This window comes from Heptranchias perlo, chromosome 9 (genome assembly GCF_035084215.1).
Source record: "Heptranchias perlo isolate sHepPer1 chromosome 9, sHepPer1.hap1, whole genome shotgun sequence".
Taxonomy (NCBI): Eukaryota; Metazoa; Chordata; class Chondrichthyes; order Hexanchiformes; family Hexanchidae; genus Heptranchias; species Heptranchias perlo.
In genome coordinates, this window is record NC_090333.1 from 21,266,830 (window position 1) to 21,291,401 (window position 24,572).

At 41.3% G+C, this 24,572-nt stretch overlaps 1 protein-coding gene across 6 annotated transcripts in view; it reads left to right on the plus strand.

Moving 5' to 3' along the window:
• Positions 1–7,027, plus strand: part of snx7 (sorting nexin 7) — a 62,629-nt gene extending 55,602 nt beyond the window's left edge. For all 6 annotated transcript variants that reach the window (XM_067989977.1, XM_067989973.1, XM_067989975.1 and 3 more), the window contains one exon: positions 4,742–7,027. In XM_067989977.1, the coding sequence (XP_067846078.1) occupies positions 4,742–4,822 (81 nt within the window). In that variant the 3' untranslated portion in view covers positions 4,823–7,027. The remainder of the gene's footprint in view (positions 1–4,741) is intronic.
• The last annotated feature ends 17,545 nt before the right edge of the window (positions 7,028–24,572 follow it).

Below are 24,572 nucleotides of genomic sequence, written 5' to 3' on the forward strand. Positions count from 1 at the left end.
GATCTGCTCCATTGTGATTTCTGGGTCTTTGCTCCAGCAAAAGCCTTTGGAGCAATGGCCCTTTAAATAGACCTCCTCCAGCTGACAGCCTTTGATGCGGGTGCGCAGTCTGCCCACTGCGCAGCTTTCGGACGGCAAACCCGGAAGCCACATTAAGTGGCACCAATTCACTTGTGATCGCGTGCAAAACCGACATATTTTATTAGTCGGGTTACCTGTGCACCCATTCACCCCCCACCCCCCCCAAGCTGCCATCCCGCCTCCATTCTATAATCGGAGCCATGGTATCTTAATTCAACTCGAACTGGTTGACACTGGCTCTTGATAGAAAGACTGATGATAATGCTAAGGACCCTCTTCACATGGAGATAAGGCTGCTGGGGGAAGAGGGGGAAGTAGCTCAACACCATACTCTTGTTTATTGGTAATGATGAAGAGGAGAAAGGAATACTTCATAAATTGAAGGAGAGCTTCACAGTGAGAGAAACTGATTTAGGAGGTCCAGAGAGAATTTTTTCATTTACTGGAAGTGTGAAAATATTAAATTGACCAATTAGTATAGCAATGGCCTTGTATATCTCTTAGATAATTTAAAGACTCTTTATCCACTGTTGCAACAAATGCATAAAGTGAATTAACACTTTGTTCCCTTTATTATAAAATGTAAATATCTATCTTTTTATATATATATATATATATATATATATTATATATATACACACACTTATTTCTCAAAATATTCTCTAAAACCATCGTGATGGTTTGAATCCACTTTGAATACAAGCTAATTTTACCAGAAGTTTAACATGTGTGGGAAGCTTACAGTTACTGACTTTTCAGATACGTACTCCTTAATATAAGATGGTAATTGTACAGCATTAGCTGATTATTACTTTTGTCATAAACCTACTCTCTGCAGTCTTGCTTACAAAATATTTACAGATTAGATCAATTAAATTGATAACTGCCTTGCAGTTTTTTGTTCCTTTCTTCAATAACTAGTAATCTTTAGTATTCTTTAATATGGTGTGAGTGAGTGTGTATGTTTATTTTCAAAATTGGATTGCTTGATAAAACTCACTATGTAGTATGGGTTAATAATATCATCTCAGTTGCCTGATAGCAGAGCTTCCTCTCTGTGTGTGAGAAAAGAGGTAGGTAGGATTAACCCTGCTCTGCAGAAGTCGACTGAGTTACCATTCTGACTGGGGGAGGATAAATGCAGTGGGGATATAAATGAGCAAACAAACCAATTAAAAGAAATGAATGCCAACAGTACTGTTATCATTCTTCTGTAAGTGTGGTAAAAAGTAACAACTCGTGCAAATAGGATCACAATTTCTTTCGTTCTGCAATTATTGGTGTTAGACTGTTCCCCTGCTTTCTTAATACTATTTTTAGTTATTTTCCCATTGTTCTTGTGTTCTTGTTTATAGCTTTAGCAGTGCATTGTTTCAAGGTCACAATATAGGGCTGGAACTTGCACCGCCTGTTATGTTGGGTTGTCTTGAAATGATGTTTAGATGCATGCAGAGCTGGATGAGTAGTTCTTCCCTTCCCCTCTTTCCCCCCCCCCCCCCCATGCCAGTTTTGATTGCTGCAGATGTGGCATCCTGAGAGAAAGTAACCTCATCATGGTTTCACCCTCTCCCACTCATAAGAACATAAGAAATAGGAGCAGGAGTAGGCCATACGGCCCCTTGAGCCTGCTCCGCTATTCAATAAGATCATGGCTGACCTTTGACCTCAACTCCTCTTTCCCGCCCGATCCCCATATCCCTTGATTCCCTTCCTGTCCAAAAATCTATCGATCGCAGTCTTGAATATACTCAACGACTGAACATCCACAGCCCTCTGGGGTAGAGAATTCCAAAGATTCACCACCCTCTGAGTGGAAAAAATACCTCCTCATCTCAGTCCTAAATCTCCGACCCCTTTTCCTGAAACTATGTCCCCTAGTTCTAGACTCTCCAGCCAGGGGAAATATCCTCTCAGCATCTACCCTATCAAGCCCTCTCAGAATCTTATATGTTTCAACGAGATCACCTCTCATTCTTCTGAACTCCAGAGAGCATAGGCCCAATCTACTCAATCTCTCCTCATAGGACATCCCTCTCATTCCAGGAATCAATCTAGTAAGATCTATATGTTCTCAATCCCCATGGTTTCGAATGGCCTTTTTTAAGCAACCTAAAGGATTAACATTGCAGGGCCCTCCTCTCATTTAGGGTTGTGCCCTCCTGTTATGTGGAGCCCTCTCCTGCAAATAGGAGAAGTGTTGAGATACTAGAAGTTTGGAGAACATGTACAATGACACCTTAGTGTCCACCCTGCATTTCAGCACATGTGCAAGTAATTGAAACAAATATCATGCACCTAGTTTTTTTTTAGAAAATTGCTTTCTGGGCTCGCCTTTAAGTTTAATATCAGTTCCAATTTTAAATTGTAACTAGAAAGTTTGTTCTACTACAGTATAAGCATGCACATGAAATTATGAAAGGGCTGTAAAGTTGGTCTGAGTTCTTTGCATGCAACCAGTCGAAGTATAACGGATTAAGAGGAAATGCTCTGTGATGTGCATACTTTGCCCATCTGCTTGGTATAGGAAATGTTGGGTAGCCTTACCTTGGCGGATTTTCTCAGGCTGGCAAACTGCGTTCATGAAGTGGAGTAATCATGGCTGCTGCTGTTCCATTATTATATTATGAACAATTACGATCTTCTGTTTTAATGTTCCTCCTTCAAAAAAACAGCTTGCCTTTAATTGGCTGCTAGTTTCTTAGAGTTATAGATGCACCAGATATTCTGCCCTCTCCTCCCTTCCTTCGCTCCTCATTGACTGAGTTCCGAGCAGGAGGCCTAATTCGGTTTGGGAGCTCACTTTGAATGCTTAATTAGGATCGACTTCAGAAGATCTGGAGGAATCTGCTGTGCCCAGTACATTCAAAGCATTCCATTTTTTTTTCAACAAAGCCAATATTGCAAAATCCATCTTAAAAAGTTAATTATTGAAGTGATCAAACTTTAGTAAATGTCATTAGCTGCAGGCCACTCACTATATTAGATTTGGAGGTGAGTATTTTTAAATGCATTGAGTTGCCCTTAGATGTCCAATGATGTCGTGCAAGAATATACAAAATATGCAGTAAAATAAGATTTAAAAATTAAAACCAGAAAGATTCTTGTGATAGATGTAACAATGGTTAATTGTTACGATGTTTTTGATGGCAGTAAATATGTTACAGTTCAAACTGTTTGGAATTCAAGGTATCAGCAAAGTAAGTGGATCTGACATTTGTTACAAAAGAATATTAACCCTAATCTTGCTGATGTGTAAAGAACAATATGCTGATCTTAAAATTTAAGTACAAATTGTATATAATTGACAAAAGTGTGATGGTAAATAGTTTTCAGAGAAAAATGGAAATGTTGTAAGTTTGGGACTTTAAGTGTCACGTTATTAGAGAAATCTTTAGCACTAAATTGCCCAGATCGGCATAGTAGTTTCGATGACTAATACTGAAAAGGCAATTGTTTGAAGCTTGGTTGGGAATAGGTAAATTATTCTTCTTTCATTCAGCCTTTATATACAAGTGAAAATGGCTGTCAATTTACTGTTTGTTACTGAATAATTTAGATCTTGAGTATAAAAATTCTGAAACAGATATATGTTCAATAATTTGTCCTATCATAAGGGTTGTGGAGGAGGAACTAAGTTCATAGTAAAGAGGAACGTTTTTCATTTCACTGTGCATAGATAAACTTTTTATTGTTTGCTGTGGTTCTTCATCATTAACTGCTATATAAACCATGTAATAGCAACTTGCATTTGTGTATGTCTTTAACAAAGAAACCTCCCACGGCACTTTAGAACTTGGCATAAGGATTGAGCCAGGAAGTGTGAGGTTGGGAGGAGTGACCAAAAGGTTGGTCAAAGGGATGGATTTAAGAGGTTGTTAAAGGGGCAGAGAAGTTTAGTAAGGAAGTTCAAGTGGAGGTGGCGTAGTGCCATTACAGTATGACCACTTTACTGTGGCAGTTTCTATTATTGCATAGAATTATATAGAATTTTACAGCACAGAAACAGGCCATTCGACCCAACAGGTCTATGCCGGTGTTTATGCTCCACACGAGCCTCCTTCCACCTTACTTCATCTCACCCTATCAACATTTCCTTCTATTCCTTTCTCCCTCTTATCTAGCTTCCCCTTTAAATGCATCCATAAATGTGGACATAATTTATAATAATGGAAATATAAAAATAAAGGCAGAATGTATGATTTGAAAATGGGACTGAATTATGTCTGCATAGCTCACCCTCTAATCCCGCTTGACCTAAAGACTACACGATCTTGACTTCCCCTGGGAGATCAACTAGTGTGTGTGTGGATAAAACTGGTTTAGTGTAATCGCATTTTTCCTAATTTTGAATTTGTTTGCTTTTTACAGTATGGTTCTGATACCAGATTATTTTTGTAAGATAAACATATAGCTAATAATAAAAACACTCAGCAGGTCAGTCAGCATCTGTAGAGAGAATGGATCAGTTAACATTTCAGGTGTAGTCCCTTTGCCAGTTATGGCGCAGGATTCACAATTGAAACGCTAATGGATCCTAACTGACCTGAAGAGTCGTTTCCAGCATTTTCTATTTTTGTTTCAGGTTACTAGCATTTTTTTTTATATAGAGTTATCAATTCTGTATTTATTTATGTATTTTTAAAAATGTTTTGTGTTTTAGTGTCTAGCTACATGGGAGTCTTTCCTGGCCTCTCAACAGACTGAGATCAACACAGACAAGAATGTTAAAGACAGCGTATAGAAACATATCTAGAATTTGGTTGGGCTGCTCCATACAAGTATTACTTTTTCTGACCAGAAGTGCTGTGTGTATTTAAGGACAAATACTGGATTCTGATTAATCTTTTTAACCCTTTGATGGAACAACATTATTTACCCTATTTACATTTTTAAAATTATTTTTGATGACTTGAACATTCTACAATCCAAAGAATAAGCAGATCAGTGGAATTATCAAATTTAAACCTCAGGTCATGCTCAATTAATGCCTTTGATAAAATCAGCTATCAATGCAGATGAATGTTTTTGAGATAATCATTTACCATAAAATGGAAGAATGTTTTCTTAAATGAACTTAACTGCCTTAAATAAATCATGTCTTAGTAGAATTACAATCATACTAAACATTTTCATGACTTTTTTTCTCTCCCACACTTTCCCTAGTTAGGGAATTCTATTGGAGATTTTGGGTGCCAGCAATGTGCTGTCATGTCAGTGCACTAACATGCCAATAAATTGTACCACAGGACTGGACAATTTTGCATTGCTTTAAGTTAGGTTCTTTGTTACTTTTGTTATATTAATCTTATTTTTCTCTAACTTTTTTTGAAATGAAAACATAATTGGGGTGAAATTGGTCTCCCAGCAGTAGCGCAAAACAGGCAGTAACTAATCGGCAGCCCGTTTTACACCCCACCTCATTTTCTTTTCCACTGACTTCATTTCCATTTTGCGCTAACACCAAAGACTAATTTCACCCCCCCCCCCCCCCCTAATTTCTTTTGATGGCAGTGTTCTCATCAGGTTAATTAGTAATGCAGCTCACTGTCTTTTATCCAAGAACTATAGCCTGATTTTAACCCGCTTCCCCTATGCCCAGCAAGAATGAGGTGCAAATGATTAAAATAGGGGCAGAGTGCTCATCTTCCCGCTCTCGCTGACCATTATTTTAACTCCTGGGAGTCTGATTTAGAATGTGGTGATGAGGCCCGGGCCTCTCCCTGGCACGGTTGTGCAAGCTTGTCATTCTTCCAGCCCCCGCGCCGCACTAGCTGCCCCCCTCCCCGCCTAAAATCGGGAGGGCCATGTTCTTTTTTGCCCCGTGACTTGACTATTGTAACCTGTCAAAGAGCTTTAACGTTTTAAAAATGCTATCTAGACCATCATGTTGGATTGCCCTGCAGCACCTCCACGCCAAAATTATTTTTGAAGACTGGTAATATCATATACCACGTTGAAAAATATTGCAACAATGCTTTTCCATATTGTGTAATCTATCTAATGTATACTTTTAAAAAAAAAACTATTACACATTCTTTTATGCAAATGTTACTTTTACAAACTTGATATCCGGAGTTCTTGAAGGAAATTGTGTTGTATATTATCCCTAATTTTGCTCTTTTCCATGAAAGCACGTGCCTTTTTGAGGGTAATAAAATGCATTATTTGAGGATAAAAGTACATAATTCTCCATAACTAAGCCATTGGCAAAAGAAATTTGGTATTATTTTGGCTTTTGAAGAATGTTTCCATGTAGTGCAACATGGAAATTTGGGCTTAATATGCATCCACATACAGCATTTCTTTGACCAAGCTCTCAGTTAAACTATTTTGGTCTGTAATTTCTAGGAGTGTTATGGAACGTAGTGAACTGGAACAAAATGTACTGAACTGACATACTGGACCAAATAAGCACCGAAAATTTACTGTCCTTTTGAATCGCAGAGAATTGTTTCATATTTTTTATTGCTAACTGCTGAAAAATAGACCATTTTTAAAAAAAAATTAAAAATTAAAATTATTTTCGAACAAAGTACCTTCGATCTCTTAAATTTAAGTATGGTATTTGTAAATGCTTGTTAAAATAAAGCAAATGGCCTTTTCCAAAATACTAAATCTAAATTTACCATGTCTGATTTGATATTTTGTTGGGTGACCAATAAATGCAAATTTTTTATTAAAGTAGAATCGTGAAACTGGTAGTATATGTAATTTATTTACTTGTTTTCTTCCAAGTAAAATTAAATACAGATGTGCAAATGCTAGGTTTGAGTTTAAACAATTTCCAGATTAGTAATATGCATGACTCAATTTGAAGGTATTATAATGATTTACCTTAATGTACAGTATTGAATTCTGTTGAATGTATTTTAGAGAAACTTAGATGTTGAGTGAGAATGTGGTTTATAATGTGGAGAAATAGTAAATAAAGGTCTATAACAATCTAGCCAACGTGATGTTACTCTTAATTTTTTCATTATTAGAAATCATAGAATCTCACAGCACAGAAGGAGGCCATTCGGCCTATCTTGCCGCTGCCAGCTCTTTGAAAAATTGTAGTTGAAGTAAATTTTAAAAATTTAAGTTTATTATGATCCTTGCACTATAGGCACAATAAGTCATACAACAAGGAGAATTAGAGGGTCCCACTAAAAGACTCTTAACTGGACCACACCGAACCTTTACCAGGTTTAATAATTATGATCACTGAGATGGTCTGTCTTTGGATTATTTTTTCTTGCTGCTGTTAGATTTGGTTTCATTATGTGCTGCTGTACTGTTGGTGAAGTACAAGTTCTTTGACTTTACTCCACATAAATAAAGTAATAGATGGAACAGGAAAAAAATGGAAGAATGGCTGTTCTTTTGGAGAGACTTTTCAGCCTAAGCCACATATCTCCCTGCATGTATAAAATTCAACCATCAGCCACATCTACCTCCCTGCATGTATAAAATTCAACCATTAGCCACATCTACCTCCCTGCATGTATAAAATTCAACCATTAGCCACATCTACCTCCCTGCATGTATAAAATTCAACCATCAGCCACATCTACCTCCCTGCATGTATAAAATTCAACCATTAGCCACATCTACCTCCCTGCATGTATAAAATTCAACCATCAGCCACATCTACCTCCCTGCATGTATAAAATTCAACCATTAGCCACATCTACCTTCCTGCATGTATAAAATTCAACCATCAGCCACATCTACCTCCCTGCATGTATAAAATTCAACCATTAGCCACATCTACCTCCCTGCATGTATAAAATTCAACCATCAGCCACATCTACCTCCCTGCATGTATAAAATTCAACCATTAGCCACATCTACCTCCCTGCATGTATAAAATTCAACCATTAGCCACATATACCTCCCTGCATGTATAAAATTCCTGTCTTTGTGAATCAGCTTCACATTTGCTCCCATTCATGTTGTTGGCATAAACATGACCCTTCATTTGACAGTCTTTCGCAAACTTATTTCTGTCAGATTTCTTTGTTTTGTAAAATTGAAAGCTATCCAATTAGTCCCATTCCCCTGCTCTTTCCCCATAGCCCTGTATTTTTTTCCCTTCAAGTATTTATCCAATTCCCTTTTGAAAGTTACTATTGAATCTGCTTCCACCACCTTTTTAGGCAGTGCATTCCAGATCATTAGAACTCGCTGTGTAAAAAAGAATGTTTTCTCGTGTTGCCTCTGGGCTCTATTACCGATCACCTTAAATCTGCGTCCTCTGGTTATCGACCCTTCTGCCACTGGAAGCAGTAGCTCCTTATTTACTCTGTCAAAACCGTTCATGATTTTTGAACTCCTCTATCAAATCGCCCCTTAACCACTGTTCTAAGGAGAACAACCCCAGCTTCTCTAGACTCTCTACGTAACTGAAGTCCCTCATCCCTGTATGTGGGTTTCCTAGAGGTTAAGCTCAACTTTACAAAACAAAAAAATCTGACCGTCTTTCACCAATAAGTTGTGGCCAAAAAAAGTGCTAATTTGGCTCAGTTAGTAGCACACTTCCCTTTTACTCAAAGTTGTGGGTTCAAGCACCAGTACGGACTTGAGCATATAATGTAGGCTGACACTTTTTTGGGCGATACTGATGCAGTGTTGGATGGGCAGAAGTGCTGTCTTTCAGAGCAGGCATTAAACTGAGGCCATAGCCAACTGCTTAGGTGAAAGTAGAAGATCCCATTGTACTATTTGATATTCCCGATATTGCCACCAGAAGCAGTTTACCTGGTCATTCAGTTATTTGCTGCTTGTGGAACCTTGCTGTGCACAAACAGGATATCCCATATGCCTACTTAAAAATGGTGACTGCACTTCAGAAACAAAGTAATCCATTGGTTGTGAAGCACTTTGATATTTTAAATTGATGGCCACTTATCACTGACTCCCAACCAGATGGAAGTCTTCCCTATTCACTCTATCAGAACACTTCATAATTTAAAAAAACTCTATTAACAACCCCTCAGATAATAAGCAGTCCGTGCCCGCATACAGCAAGACCTGGACAACATCCAAGCTTGGGCTGATAAGTGGCAAGTAACATTCGCGCCAGGCAATGACCACCTCTCCTTGACATTCAACGGCATTACCATCGCTGAATCCCCCACCATCAACATCCTGGGGGGTCACCATTGACCAGAAACTTAACTGGACTAGCCACATAAATACTGTGGCTACAAGAGCAGGTCAGAGGCTGGGTATTCTGCAGTGAGTGACTCACCTCCTGACTCCCCAAAGCCTTTCCACCATCTACAAGGCACAAGTCAGGAGTGTGATGGAATACTCTCCACTTGCCTGGATGAGTGCAGCTCCAATAACACTCAAGAAGCTCGACATCATCCAGGACAAAGCAGCCCGCTTGATTGGCACCCCATCCACCACCCTGAACATTCACTCCCTTCACCACTCGCGCACAGTGGCTGCAGTGTGTACCATCCATAGGATGCACTGCAGCAACTTGCCAAGACTTCTTCAACAGCACCTCGCAAACCCACGACTTCTGCCACCTAGAAGGACAAGGGCAGCAGGCGCATGGGAACACCACCTGCAAGTTCCCCTCCAAGTCACACACCATCCCAACTTGGAAATATATCGTCGCTGCGTCAAAATCCTGTAACTCCCTACCTAACAGCACTGTGGGAGAACCTTCACCGCGTGGACTGCAGCAGTTCAAGAAGGCGGCTCACCACCACATTCTCAAGGGCAATTAGAGATGGGCAATAAATGCTGGCCTTGCCAGCGACGCCCACATCCCATGAACGAATAAAAAAAATCTCCTTTTAGCCTTCTCTGCTTCAATGGAAGTTGTTCCAGTATCTTGCGTCTTCATATGGAGCATGCAGGGCTATGGGTATAATCAATGATGCTCTGTATCAATTCAAGCAAAGACTATAGCTTGCTCTTTTTGCATTGCTGCCTCCATGGGGAAATGGATGAATTTGTTGCAGTTAGTAAGCAGCACATCTGCCATCTGCTTGATGCTGAATGTATTGCATGTTGACTGATTTTGCTAATGTCAACTGTTACATCCTGAAATGACCCAGAGGCATAGAAATTGAGCGTCAGTCACTTTCAGGGTATGATGTGTGTGACCTGGTGCTGGACTGCAGTTGGTGCTGCAACAGGGTGACCTAGGTGTGTCACAGACTCCCTGGTGCAGACACTGCTGCTCAGGTGCAGGTAAGGTGTTCTGTTCCTGTAGATGGGCGTGGTGTAAGGCCTGCTTCGCCCTCTTCTCCCTGGAGCTGCAGGTTTCTGCACTGTGATTGTCTGCTCTTCCTCCTCCTCATCCTTCAACCCCCAATTGCAGACTGAGCAATACACCCATTTTGGCAGAGTGTACGTTTCTGCACGGGGATTGCCCTGCATCTCCAAAAAGTCACTGTCCAAAATTTTAAAACACGTTAAAAAGACTAACCAGGGGCTTACCTGAATGCAGCAGGGGATACCTTTAAATAATGCTAATACAGACTCCTGATTGTTGGCACCAAGGATAAGTGGGTAGGTTTAAGAATTAACATATTCAGCACTTCCACAGTTCAATCTGGCAAAAGAGTCCAGAACAGGTGCAGGACCCTTATTTCAATATATTCATGCGGTCCTTGCCGTTTTCAGGTAGCCGCCCTGAATGACTAAAAGTCACCTGATCCAATATGGCAAATGACACAATTCTGGTGTAGTTCAGGCATGGGAGATTGTGACCCACAATTTGAATGTTTTACACTGATTTTATGTCTGAAAAACAGGCAAACGGAAATTGAATTTCTCTCCCGATGATCCAAGCTGTTGGAATGATTATCACAGTCTTGATCTTGTACAGAAAAGTATTTTAATGGTTTATTTTCATGTTGTAACTTGTAGAACTGGGGTGTGCTTAGGGAAGTTGGCTTGTATGAATGCGTTCTTGTTTGACAGTCAATAATGGCAAATGCCAGAAAAATACAATACAAATGAAAAGTTCAACAATGAAATGATGAAGAAAGGAGAAACACTTTCATCAATAAATGTTATACTCTATAATCATGCCCAGTTTCTGTTACACAATTTTGAGTAATGACCATAGTCGAACGACTGGAAGAATTTATATAACCCATAATGCTGTCTATGCCACTGTGCACCACTTACCACCAATACTGTTAAAAGTGATTAAATGAACCAAATACAATTCATGCAAAACTTTTTTAATGTGCATTTATACTTGGAGTATATACAGTAAGTGAAATATATGTACAGGTATGCCTCACAAAAAAAAGACATTTTAGAAGTATAACAGAGAACAAATCAAAGTCTTTTGTTTTAATCAGTCTCTGCACTAACATGTCTACAGCATGCTTTTGACAATTAATTTACAAATAGGCTTCAAATAGACAGTCAAATGATATGATAATTGAACCGGATTTTGCTCTGAGCGGTGAACAAACAGCGCCCGCCGTTCATTAGACTTGCACTTACCCATAGACTTTTCATGGGCTTTTGCACAGCAAGTTCCTCTCATGGGGCCCTCAATCCAGCATGGCGCCCTCTTCTGGGCATCTGGGACCTGCGTGAACAGGGCAAGCAACTGTCTATGCTCTTAACCAATCAGACTGAAGCATCGTTAATGAACTGCGCATTCAGAACCAGGAAGTGTAAGTTAGAATAGTGAATTCAATGTCAAATCAGGTACAGAAAACAAAATAGAGGGTAAAAAATATTGAATTAAGAGACAGAGATAAAAGAGACAGAAAGAAAATGTATAAAAATATATACTTTTTAAAAATGTCCAACAATTAAAATCTGAAGGAATGAGACTCCATACTTGTAAAAGTTAATTTCCAGTGCCAGAGAGATTGTGCGGCAGTAATTAAGACTTGCCACACCGTTAAAAGTTTGCTTAGACTCAAAGAACTTGACATATCTTTTTTTGGCAAGATTACTTTGTTTCTATCAGGGCAGTGCAGGAACTTCACGCTGTTGTATTCATTTTAGCGGTGAGTCAGCTGGCAAGATGCCGTTCTCGCAAAGCTTACAGAGGAGCAGGGCATCTGGTAGAGGAACCTCCGGATTTCCGTATTTAACTGCGCATGTGCAGTCGCCAGAAGTTGCTCTACCAGATGCACTGAAATAGCAGCGAGACCCCTGTTAGATGCGCCGTTATTTTTAAGAGCAAAATCCGGCCCATTAATTTTGGATCGTAGGCATTTTGTTTATTGAAAATGACAAAATTACATCATTAAATATGTTTGTCATCAACAGTTTTTGTTTATGATCTTTTATATGCACGTGAAGACAAACTGGGAATACTGAATACAATATCTCGTCAAAAAACAATACATATTAAGGAATACTATCATGATTTTGAATTGAGTAGATGTGCCTTTACATAAATGAAAACTGGCAACTATTAATTATGATCAGCAAAATAATGCCTAATGCTGAAGTGTTACATTTTTGTTTCAGCAGTAAATTTGTATTCTATGTGGAGGAAAAGAGAGAAACCCAATAAATAATCACTTTGTGCTTAATGAATCACATGGGAAAAGAATTCATTAAATCTCAAGCTTTGCTATTCTTGCAAACCAGAGGAATTTTTCATTACTATGTAATAATACATGCAGTGTTTTAAATTAAGCAAATAAAGTATTCTCTTAATGACAAAAAGTCTGAGGTTTGATTAGATCATAACAGATATAGATGAGGAAAACGATCATGGCATCCAACTGTTTCTTAAACGACTTCAGAATGTTTCCCTTCAATACCCTACTCGGATGTCTAGTCCATGTAGTTAATACTCTTTGTCTGAAGAACACTCTGATACATAAGTTCTAAATTTGTGAGTTTGAACACGTCCTCTTCCCTTGTCCTACTGTTACGGTTTAGTTTAAATTTGAGTTCAGGATCTATCTTTTCTATACTGTTTGCTATTTTATGTCACCCCTTTGTTTCCTCATTGCAAAGCTGAAAGCCCGAAAGAGCGAATTGCTGCAGGGGTTCTCCCTCGTCCGCTGTAACTTCCATAGAAGAGTCGCGGAAGCCCTGGAAAAACATCCCAATGTTGTTTGCATCATTTTTCCAAGGGTTCTGCGGCTCTTTGGCTGAAGTTATGGTGGACAATCAGGACAATTCACCCCCAAGTTTCTCCCGTCTTTCCTTATAACATGCTACGGATCAATTCCATGGTTCTTTCCGGCAGGGTTCGATCATCCCCGGCTCTCCTCTCGGAAGGGTCCGGTTCTTCAAATCAGTTTCATGGCAGACAACGGAAAGGAAAATCCGGCCGGCTGTGAAGCGGGTAGCCCATGCGCTACCGCCAGTTTTTCACCTGGCAGTGAAAGTTAAAATCTATTCCTTCGGCTTCTAACGTTGAATCATTGACGAGTGGTAGTGGGAACAGTGTGGAACCATTATGAATACATCTTAAGCATGCTCACTGTTTATGTTTGCTGAATATGGAATTTAAAAAAAAACACCATTTAGCCTGTCCAACTCATCCAGTTTTTCAGCTCTGCTCATCAAATTTTCTCCTTTCTTCCCCCCTCATGTTTTTCTGCTCCATACGGAATCGAGAATTGATGGAGATTCTTTCCTTGTGCCTCTGTGAAGTGCCTTGGGATGTTTTTCTGCATCACAGGCAGAATATAAATGCAGGTTGATCCATTTGAACACTTTACTGGCCTGCTTCCTTCCACCTCCATAATAGTAATGTCGCAGTTTCACATGCAATTAGTGGTACGGTGCTTTTTCAGCAATGCGGGATGTTTACGAGGAAGAAAGAAAGAACTTGCATTTATAAAGTGCTTTTCATTATCTCTGGATGTCCTAAAGCACTTAACAGCCATTGAATTCCTTTTGAAGTGTAGTCACTTACTTTGTAGGCATACATAGCAGCCAACTTGCGCACAGCAATGAGATGGAACAGCACCTTATGGTCTAATAGGCACTTTGCAGCCCTCTGGCCTTAATATTCAATTTAATAACTACAGACCTTATCTATTTCTCTGGCAGGAAGTGATGGTGGTGTGGGATTGATGTGCCAGTTTTTTTGGGAGGAGACCGGAAGGACGGGTTGGTCTTGGGGTGGGGCTCCTCTGACGGAACATTGTGGTGGCAGTGTTGTCTGCACCCAAGGTGTCAAGCTGCTTTTTTTCTTCTCTTAGGCTAAAGTAGTAGCTATCCTTAAGTGCTCATTTCATTGTGTTCATTCCTCGCACATTTTTGTAGATCCTCATGGACAATATTAACATTTCTGAAGAGCTTTATGCAGAGCTGACCACTGCACATTTCTTGACAATATTTTACTAACATTAAGTAAGAAATCTTTTCATTGGCAAAGCCAGTCGTATCTGAACTCAATTTACCGTGTATGATAGAGTGCTAAAAGTAATCTGTTATATAGATTATGCATGGAAGAATGGACTAGCCAGCTCCCTGACCTTCCTGAATAGGCACAACTGTTATTCGGTTAAAGTTCAAATGAAATGCCACCATCAACTGAAGGTAAATCACTAATAGTTCTTCAAGCTTTGCATTTGAAGCAATAACAGTGCCATAATTTCAAATTACTGCATATTGTAGACTCATCAACATTTGAAAGAGAAAGATGGATTAAGGTTTTGGCTGGGATCCCTCCTCAGAACTGATGATGGGTCTCATCTCAAACGTTAATCTACCTTTTGCTTTCAGATTCTGAGTGAATTGCTGTGCATTTCTAACACTTTCTATTTTCTATTTCAGATTTCCTGCATTTGTGGTGGTTTTCTAACCGCAGACTCCTTGTGGGAGTTGATATGTGTCCATTATGCAGGTATCTTAAGTGATTTGAAGTTGACCTATGTATCCAAGTGTTGATTTTAAATTTGCTCTTCCATTCCCATCTCACCTGTACCTCCCGGTTCAGATTTGTTGTCAGTGTTGGTGCTTCACGTGGATTCATTCAACAAAAGATTATTCTTCACTTGTAAGATTTTCATAATAAATTCTCCCTAGCATAATTAAAAACTGAACATAACTTATCCAACACCAATATTATGTATATTACCGAAACATGTTCTGATCCAAAAGTAATCTTCCTCATTCATTCAACCAGTGTATATAGCTGTCATTCCGTGGGGGAAAATAGATCTGGACAAAATTTTACTACTTTTTTAAAAAATCACATCATGATTGGTCAGATGATCTTCACCACCAACACCCTCTGCCCCCCCCCGCTGTATAGAAGGCTTCATTCGGGCCTGTGCCCTTAGTTGTTTTCCCCTTTATTGACAACAGCAGATTCCTGTTGTCTTTCATACCAGTAAAAGTTTGAATTTGCCACTTACTGCTTTTCTGCTTATTGACATTCACTGAGTCTGCATTGATGAAGTTTGTTCAAAGTTTTCATTTAGTTTGCCTCAATTGTGTCTCACTGTTGCCATCATGTATCCTCAATTTCCAATTAGTTTTAACCATCTACATGCTGCCCCTTGGCGACATCCTCTGAAAACACGTCAGATTCCACATGTACGCTGACGACACCCAGCTCTACCTCACCACCTCTCTCGACCCCTCCACTGTCTCTCATTTGTCACACTGCTTGTCTAACATCCAATACTGGATGAACAAAAATTTCCTCCAACTAAATATTGGGAAGACTGAAGCCATTGTCTTTGGTCCCCACCACAAACTCTGTTCCCTAGCTTCCGACTCTATCCCTCTCCCTGGCCATAGTCTGAGGCTGAACCAGATGGTTCGCAACCTTGGTGTCCTATTTGACCCTGAGATGAGCTTCCGACACATATCTGTTCCATCACAAAGACCGCCTACTTCCACCTCCGTAACGTTGCTCGTCTCCGTCCCTGCCTCAGCTCATCTGCTGCTGAAACCCTCAGCCATGCTTTTGTTACCTCTAGACTCGACTACTCCTATGCCCCCCTGGCTGGCCTCCCACCTTCCACCCTCCATAAACTTGAGCTCATCCAAAATTCTGCTGCCCTATCCTAACTCGCACCAAGTCCCGTTCTCCCATCACCCCTGTGCTCGCTGACCTACATTGGCTCCCAGTCCAGGAACACCTCGATTTTAAAATTCTCATTCTTGTTTTCAAATCCCTCTATGACCTCGCCCCTCCCTATCAATGTAACCTTCTCCAGCCCTACAACCAGATCTCTGCACTCCTCCAATTCTTGCCTCTTGCGCATCCCCGATTTTCATCACTCCACCATTGGCTGCCATGCCTTCAGCTGCCTGGGCCCTAAGCTCTAGAATTCCCGCCCTAAACCTCTCCGCCTCTCTACCTCGCTCTCCTCCTTTAAGACGCTCCTTAAAATCTACCTCTTTGACCAAGCTTTTTGTCACCTGTCCTAATATCTCCTTATGTGGCTCAGTGTCAAATTTTGCTTGATAATGCTCCTGTGATGTGCCTTTGGATGTTTTACTATGTTAAAGGTGCTATACAAATGCAAGTTGGTGTTGTTGTATTAAACACTAAAAGTGCACTGACTCTGCTTGAACTATTCTGGTTTATCCTGATTCTAATTCAAAAATTATTTATTCCAATAAAACACTTTGGGTCTGAAGTTTCTGGAGTGGGAGAGGGCACAATGTGGCAGATCATCTGTTGGAAGGGGCAGGAATTAGGACAGAACCTGGAACCTCCAAGTTTCTGCTCCATTTCCATTCCGTCCCAAATTCCGGTTACACAAGTGGGAGGCTATTCTGCCTGTTCAATTCTGTCGTTCAATTCTATCTGCCAAAGATTTTGATGGCGTGACTGGAGCCATTCCCGGTCTATCCTGGGAATTCTGCTGAGTCCACTACCTGAGAGATGGCGTAGGTCCCGTACTGGGTCTTAGGAAGGCCTCATGAGTGCCTGAACCAAAAGGGGATTGATTGATTTTTAAAAATATGCCCATTTGCTTCCTTAAGGGCATTATTGGCCTTCCTCCTTTGACCCTTCCCAGGAGATGTTCTGAACACTGCTGGCACAGAGGACCTGCCTCTACAGGTGTGGAATGCTCACCTTGACTATGGAAATGACCCTGTCCTGTGATTTGGCACAGAGTCACTGTCAGGGCACAGTGGTGACTAGACATCCTGCCCTGCTGCACTTCCAGAAGCAGAGCAGGGTCTCTGCAATTTTGAAGTCTTTTTAAATGCACCGCCAACGGAATCGGAGTAGATAGCAAGCACCTCTTGTTTTACGTTTTACACTTACGAGCTCATCCTCAGATCAAAATGAATACCATTACTAACAGAAAAGGAGAACTTTGTGTATAAATTAAAACGTGGCACCCGTTTCACCCGAGCAAATTTAGCACACATAAAGTTAACTCGCTTCACTCGCCCAGATGTACATGAATCCAAATTTTGGTTCATTCTCATATATTTATTGTGATATATGTGATTCATTGTAGAATGGCAGCTCTTTATAGAATTCAGATGAAATTTTTACTTAACCTTGTTTTTCTCCAGATTTTGTTTTGTTTTAATCTGGCAGTATTGTTTCCCCCTCTCAGATGCTAATGATTCCTTGTGTTACAATATGAATTGTAACGTACATGTTCTTCTGCAGCACTTCAGTGACTCCATCTGCAATTGAAATGTTAGATTGGCAGGCAGAACACCCACACACTATCATAGTGTCATGATATGTTACAGCACAGAAGGAGGCGATTCGGCCCATCGTGCCTGTGCCAGCTCTTTGAAAGAGCTATCCAATTAATCCCAATCCCCTAGCTCTTTCCCCATAGCCCTGTAATTTTTTTTCCTTCAAGTATTTATCCTATTCTCTTCTGAAAGTTATTATTGAATCTGCTTCCACTACCCTTTCAGGCAGTGCATTCCAGATCATTACAACTCTCTGCATAAAAAAATGTTTCCTCATGTCGCCTCTGGTTCTTTTGCCAAACACGTTAAATCTGTGTCTTTTGGTTACCGACCCTTCTGGTTAGAAACAGTTTCTCCTTATTTACTCTATCAAAACCCTTCATGATTTTGAACACCTCTATCAAATTTCCTCTTAAGCTTCTCTGTTCTTAGAAGAACAATTCCAGCTTCTCCACATAACTGAAGTCCCTCATCCCTGGTACCATTCTAGTAAATTACATCTGCACCCTCTCTAAGGCCTTGATATCCTTCCTAAATTGTGGTGCCCAGAATTGAACACAATACTTCAGGTGAGGCTAAACTAGTGTTTTATAAAGGTTTAGCATAGCTTCCTTGCTTTTGAACTCTATGCCTCTATTTATAAAGCCCAGGATCCCATATGCTTTTTTAACAGCTTTCTCAGCTTTTCCTGCTGCCTTCAAAGATTTGTGTACATACACCCCCAGGTCTCTCTGTTTCTGTACCCCCTTTAAAATTGTACCATTTAGTTTATATTGCCTCTCCTCATTTTTCCTATCAAAATGTATTACTTCATACTTCTCTGCATAAAATGTCATCTGCCATGTGTCTGCCCATTTCACCAGTCTGGAGGATAGTCTGTTACTATCCTCCAGGTCATTAATGTATATCAAAAAGAACAATGGTCCTTATACTGACCCCTGGGGGACACCACTGTAGACTTCCCTCCAGTCTGAAAAACAACTGTTCACCACTACTCTCTGCTTTCTGTCCTTTAGCCAATTTTGTATCCAAACTATTCATCCCATCCAGCTCATTCTCCCATGCAAACCTGTGGTCCCACCATCCTGACAAGCAACTGCTTTTTGAATGACGTCCATTGCTTCTTGAATAAGTCCAGAGTTTAGGCGTCCAATACTTTATCTAGAAGACCATTCCAGGTATTGATCACTGTTTGTGTGAAGTGTTTCCTGACATCAGTCCTGAACTTGCCTTTTTATCAATTGGTATCCATGTCCCCTTGTCTTACAATAATGAAATGGTGCTCAGGATTATGCTTTTTTATTCCACCGAGTATCTTATATATCTCAATAAAGCCCCCTCTCATTTCCTTTTAAGGCTAAAGAGTCCAAGTTTCTTTTCCCCCCATAACTCAGTCCTTCAGGTACAAAGATCAACTTTGTAGCCTTTCTCCACATTACTTTCAGGGCATAGATTTTTCCAGATTTTACAACTTCAGCAAAATGTCCTCATACACACTGATTTGGCAATGTAGCTCAGCCTTCTGATAGCTTTGTTGGTCACTGCTCTGCAACAAGATTTGATGACACTTAAAAGAGAGCACTTATTCCAGGCATTATAGCGATCTGTCCATTATTTGTCACAATCAGTATGAGGTTATATGGGTGTTAAAATTAGTAATTGTCAACATTTGTAATATGACAAGTGATAAAAATGTCCAACTGGAAATGTGGTATATAACATTTTTATAATGCAAAATGTTTAAAAATCTCATTAACAAATTCTTAGAAAACCATTTGCCTCTAGACCCTACAAGAAAACCCCCCCAAAAATATTTCAGTACTATCAATCAGGATTTTAAAACTCTGTTAAGTATTAATATTACATCTCCTTATCCTCATACACCTTCACAACAAACTGTCAGATCGAACATCACCACCCTTGCCTCTTTATAGAAGACTACATTGGGTTTCCATAACAAACCATTTGTTACCTGCATCCTTGGTTCAACAAATGCCTTCCAACTATGACCTTGTTGACCAATTTTCCAAATACTTTGTTTGAACATTTTATTCTGACATCCTTCACAAGTAGGCAGCTACCCAAGTAGTGTAATATTATTCTTAATGCCACCTCACATCTTCTGCAAGTTTTCACAACATGTGGCCTACCATAGGTGCTTGTTGTATTGGGGCTGGGTAAATATTAGCCCTGAAAGGTAATACATAGAGACTGTTCTAACCAGCATTAAAACCTATGCAGTTATTCAAGATTGTATTTTCCAGAAAATATGATTGACAATAGCTTTGTCATAACAGTTTTGTCCGTTTATACTGTTTGAATTTCTACCAATTTTGACATATACATATCTGCCTCATTTTCTTGAAGTTTCATCCCTTGTGCTATCTTCTGACATCAATCACTCTCAATTTTTCCATACCTGTTGGTCTTCTGATGTTATCATCATTCCCAATCCATCAATATCGTAAAGATTTTTTGATAACATCAATCTATCTTTCTGAAGCCATACATTTCCATATAACATTTATCCCTCAAGCAACACTACCAAAAAAGATTAATTAATCATTTACCTCATTGCTGTTTGGAGGACCTTGCTGTGCTCAAATTGATTGGCAATTTGCCTACAATACACCAGTGACTACACTTGAAAAGTAATTAATTGGCTGTAAAGCACTTTAGGATGTTCTGAGGTTGTGAAACGTGCTGTGTTAATGCAAATTCTTTCTTATGTAACATAAGTGGAAGAGAGTCATCTTTCTTAAGTTAAATTGTGTAGATTAAGATGTTCCTTTCTCAATCACTGTTGTTGCATCTGAATACAGAAGACAGTAGAATAAGGACAACAACAACTTACATTTAGAGTCATAGAGTCATAGAGTTATACAGCACGGATAGAGGCCCTTCGGCCCATCGTGTCCGCACCGGCCATCAAGCCCAGTCTAATCTAATCCCATATTCCAGCATTTGGTCCGTAGCCTTGTATGCTATGGCATTTCAAGTGCTCATCCAAATGCTTCTTGAATGTTGTGAGGGTTCCTGCCTCCACAACCCTCTCAGGCAGTGAGTTCCAGACTCCAACCACCCTCTGGGTGAAAAAGTTCTTTCTCAAATCCCCTCTAAACCTCTCGCCTTTTACCTTGAATCTGTGCCCCCTTGTTATAGAACCCTCAACGAAGGGAAAAAGCTCCTTAGTATCCATCCTATCTATGCCACTCATAATTTTGTACACCTCAATCATGTCCCCCCTCAGCCTCCTCTGCTCCAAGGAAAACAAACCCAATCTTCCCAGTCTCTCTTCATAGCTGAAGCGCTCCAGCCCTGGTAACATCCTGGTGAATCTCCTCTGCACCCTCTCCAAAGCGATCACATCCTTCCTGTAGTGCGGCGACCAGAACTGCACACAGTACTCCAGCTGTGGCCTAACCAGTGTTTTATACAGCTCCATCATAACCTCCTTGCTCTTATATTCTATGCCTCGGCTAATAAAGGCAAGTATCCCAGATGCCTTCTTTACCACCTTATCTACCTGTTCCGCCACCTTCAGGGATCTGTGAACTTGCACACCAAGATCCCTCTGACCCTCTCTTGCCTAGGGTCCTCCCATTCATTGTGTATTCCCTTGCCTTGTTAGTCCCTCCAAAGTGCATCACCTCGCACTTTTCCGTACCTATGAAGCACCTTTAACGTAGAAAAATGTCCTGAGGTGCTTCATAGAAGCATAATCGGACAAATACCAACACCGAGCCAAAGAAGGAGATGGGAGGGGTGACTAAAAGCTTGGTCAAAGAAATGGGTTTTAAAGATGGCCTTAAAGGATGAGATGGAGGTGGAGGCAGAGAGGTTTAGGTAGGGAATTCCAGAGATTAGGGCCTAAGTGGCTGAAGGCATGGCCGCTAAAGGTGGGGTGAAGGGATTTCAGGATACATAAGAGGCCAAAGTTGGAGTTCTCGGAGCGTTCTAGGACTGGAGAAAGTTACAGAGATAGGAGAGGTGACGCCAAGAAGACAGTGTTCAGTTCCATTTGCAACCCCTCAAATAATGAAGCATGCCGAGCCCGCATGCAGCAAGACCTGGACAACATAAGTGGTAAGTAACATTCGCGCCAGACAAGTGCCAGGCAATGACCATCTCCAACAAGAGAGAGTCTAACCACCTCCCCTTGACATTCAACGGCATTACCATCGCCGAATCCACCACCATCAACATCCTGGGGGGTCACCATTGACCGGAAACTTAACTGGACCAGCCACATAAATACTGTGGCTACAAGAGCAGGTCAGAGGCTGGGTATTCTGCGGCGAGTGACTCACCTCCTGACTCCCCAAAGCCTTTCCACCATCTACAAGGCACAAGTCAAGAGTGTGATGGAATACTGTCCACTTGCCTGGATGAGTGCAGCTCCAACAACACTCAAGAAGCTCAACACCATCCAGGACAAAGCAGCCCGCTTGATTGGCACCACATCCACCACCACAAACATTCACTCCCTTCATCACCAGCGCACAGTGGCTGCAGTGTGTACCATCCACAGGATGCACTGCAGCAATTCGCCAAGGCTTCTTCAACATCACCTCCCAAACCCGCAACCTCTACCACCTAGAAGGACAAGAGCAGCAGGTACATGGGAACAACACGACCTGCATGTTCCCCTCCAAGTCACACACCATCCCGACTTGGAAATATATTGCCGTTCCTTCATCGTTGCTGCGTCAAAATCCTGGAACTCCCTTCCTAACAGCACTGTGGGAGAACCTTCACCACACGGACTGCAGCGGTTCAAGAAGGCGGCTCACCACCACCTTCTCAAGGGCAATTGGGATGGGCAATAAATGCCGGCCTCGCCAGCAACGCCCACATCCCATGAACGAATAAAAAAAAACATGAACACGAGGAGGAGAATTTTAAATTTGAGGCATTGGACGGCTCCAATGTAGGTCAGCAAGCACTGGGGTGATGGGTGAGTGGCAGTAGAGTTTTGAATGAGTTGAAGTTTATGGAGAGTGGAGGATGGGAAGCTAGCCTGGAGAGCATTGTGATAGTCAAGTCTGGAGGGGCTAATGGCTTGGATGAGCATTTCAGAAGCAGATTGGCTGAGGTAAGGGGCAGAGACAGGCAATGTTACAGAGGTGGGAGTAGGGAGTCTTAATGATGGTGGGGATATGGGGTTGGAAATTCATGGGGTCAAATAGAACACTGAGAATATGAAGCCTGTCAGCTTCAACCTGTGACAGTGGCCAGCGAGGTGGATAGAATCAGTGGCTAGGGAACGACGTTTGTGGTGGGGGCTGAAGATGGTTTCGGTTTTCCCAATGTTTAACTGGGGAAATTGCGGCTCATCTAGAACTGCATGTTGGACAAGCAATCTGATAACAGAGACAGCGGAGGTGTCGAGAGAGATGGTTCAAAAGTAAAGCAGGTTGTCGTCGGTTTACATGTGGAACCTGACTCAGAGGATGTCACCAAAGGACAGCAAGTCGATAAGGAAGAGGAGGAGGCCAAGTATATTGAGAAGAGGTGTTTAGATTTCCCATTCCTTTTAATGATATAACAAGTTATGCCCCAGTGTAGAAAAATTTTCCGAAATCCATAAAAGCCACCACCAAATCATTTAGATTTCTTTTTACCCCAATCATGATAAGAACATAAGAACATATGAAATAGGAGCAGGAGTAGGGCATAAGGACCTTTGAGCTTGCTCTCCATTTAATAAGATCATGGCTGATCTTCACCCACAGCTCCACTTTCTTGCCCCATCCCAATTTTTTTTTATATTAGTTCATGGAATGTGGGCGTCGCTGGCAAGGTCAGCATTTATTGCCCAGCCCTAATTGCCCTTGAGAAGGTGAGCCGCCTTCTTGAACCACTGCAGTCCATGCAGTTAGGAAGGGAGTTCCAGCATTTTGACCCAGCGACGATGAAGGAACGATGATATAGTTCCAAGTCGGGATGGTGTGTGACTTGGAGGGGAACGTGCAGGTGGTGTTGTTCCCATGTACCTGCTGCCCTTGTCCTTCTAGGTGGTAGAGGTTACGGGTTTGGGAGGTGCTATCGAAGAAGCCTTGGCGAGTTGCCGCAGTGCATCCTGTGGATGGTACACACTGCAGCCACTGTGCGCCGGTGGTGAAGGGAGTGAATGTTTGGGGTGGTGGATGGGGTGCCAATCAAGTGGGCTGCTTTGTCCTGGTTGATGTCGAGCTTCTTGAGTGTTGTTGGAGCTGCACTCATCCAGGCAAGTGGAGAGTATTCCATCACACTCCTGACTTGTGCCTTGTAGATGGTGGAAAGGCTTTGGGGAGTCAGGAGGTGAGTCACTCGCCGCAGAATACCCAGCCTCTGACCTGCTCTTGTAGCCACAGTATTTATATGGCTGGTCCAGTTAAGTTTCTGGTCAATGGTGACCCCCAGGATGTTGATGGTGGTGGATTCGGCGATGGTAATGCCGTTGAATGTCAAGGGGAGGTGGTTAGACTCTCTCTTGTTGGAGATGGTCATTGCCTGGCACTTGTCTGGCGCGAATGTTACTTGCACTTATGAGCCCAAGTCTGGATGTTGTCCAGGTCTTGCTGCATGCGGGCTCGGACTGCTTCATTATTTGAGCTGCGAATGGAACTGAACACTGTGCAATAATCAGCGAACATCCCCATTTCTGACCTTATGATGGAGGGAAGGTCATTGATGAAGCAGCTGAAGATGGTTGGGCCTAGGACACTGCCATGAGGAACTCCTGTAGCAATATCTTGGGGCTGAGATGCTACCTTCCAATCCACTGGGACTGTTCTATAATTTAGGGAATTTTGGAAGATCACACCCAATGCATCCACTATGTCTGCAGCCACCTCTTTTAGAATCCGAGGATGTAGCCCATCAGGTCCAGGGGATTTGTTGGCTTCTAGTCCCCTTAATTTCTCCAGTAC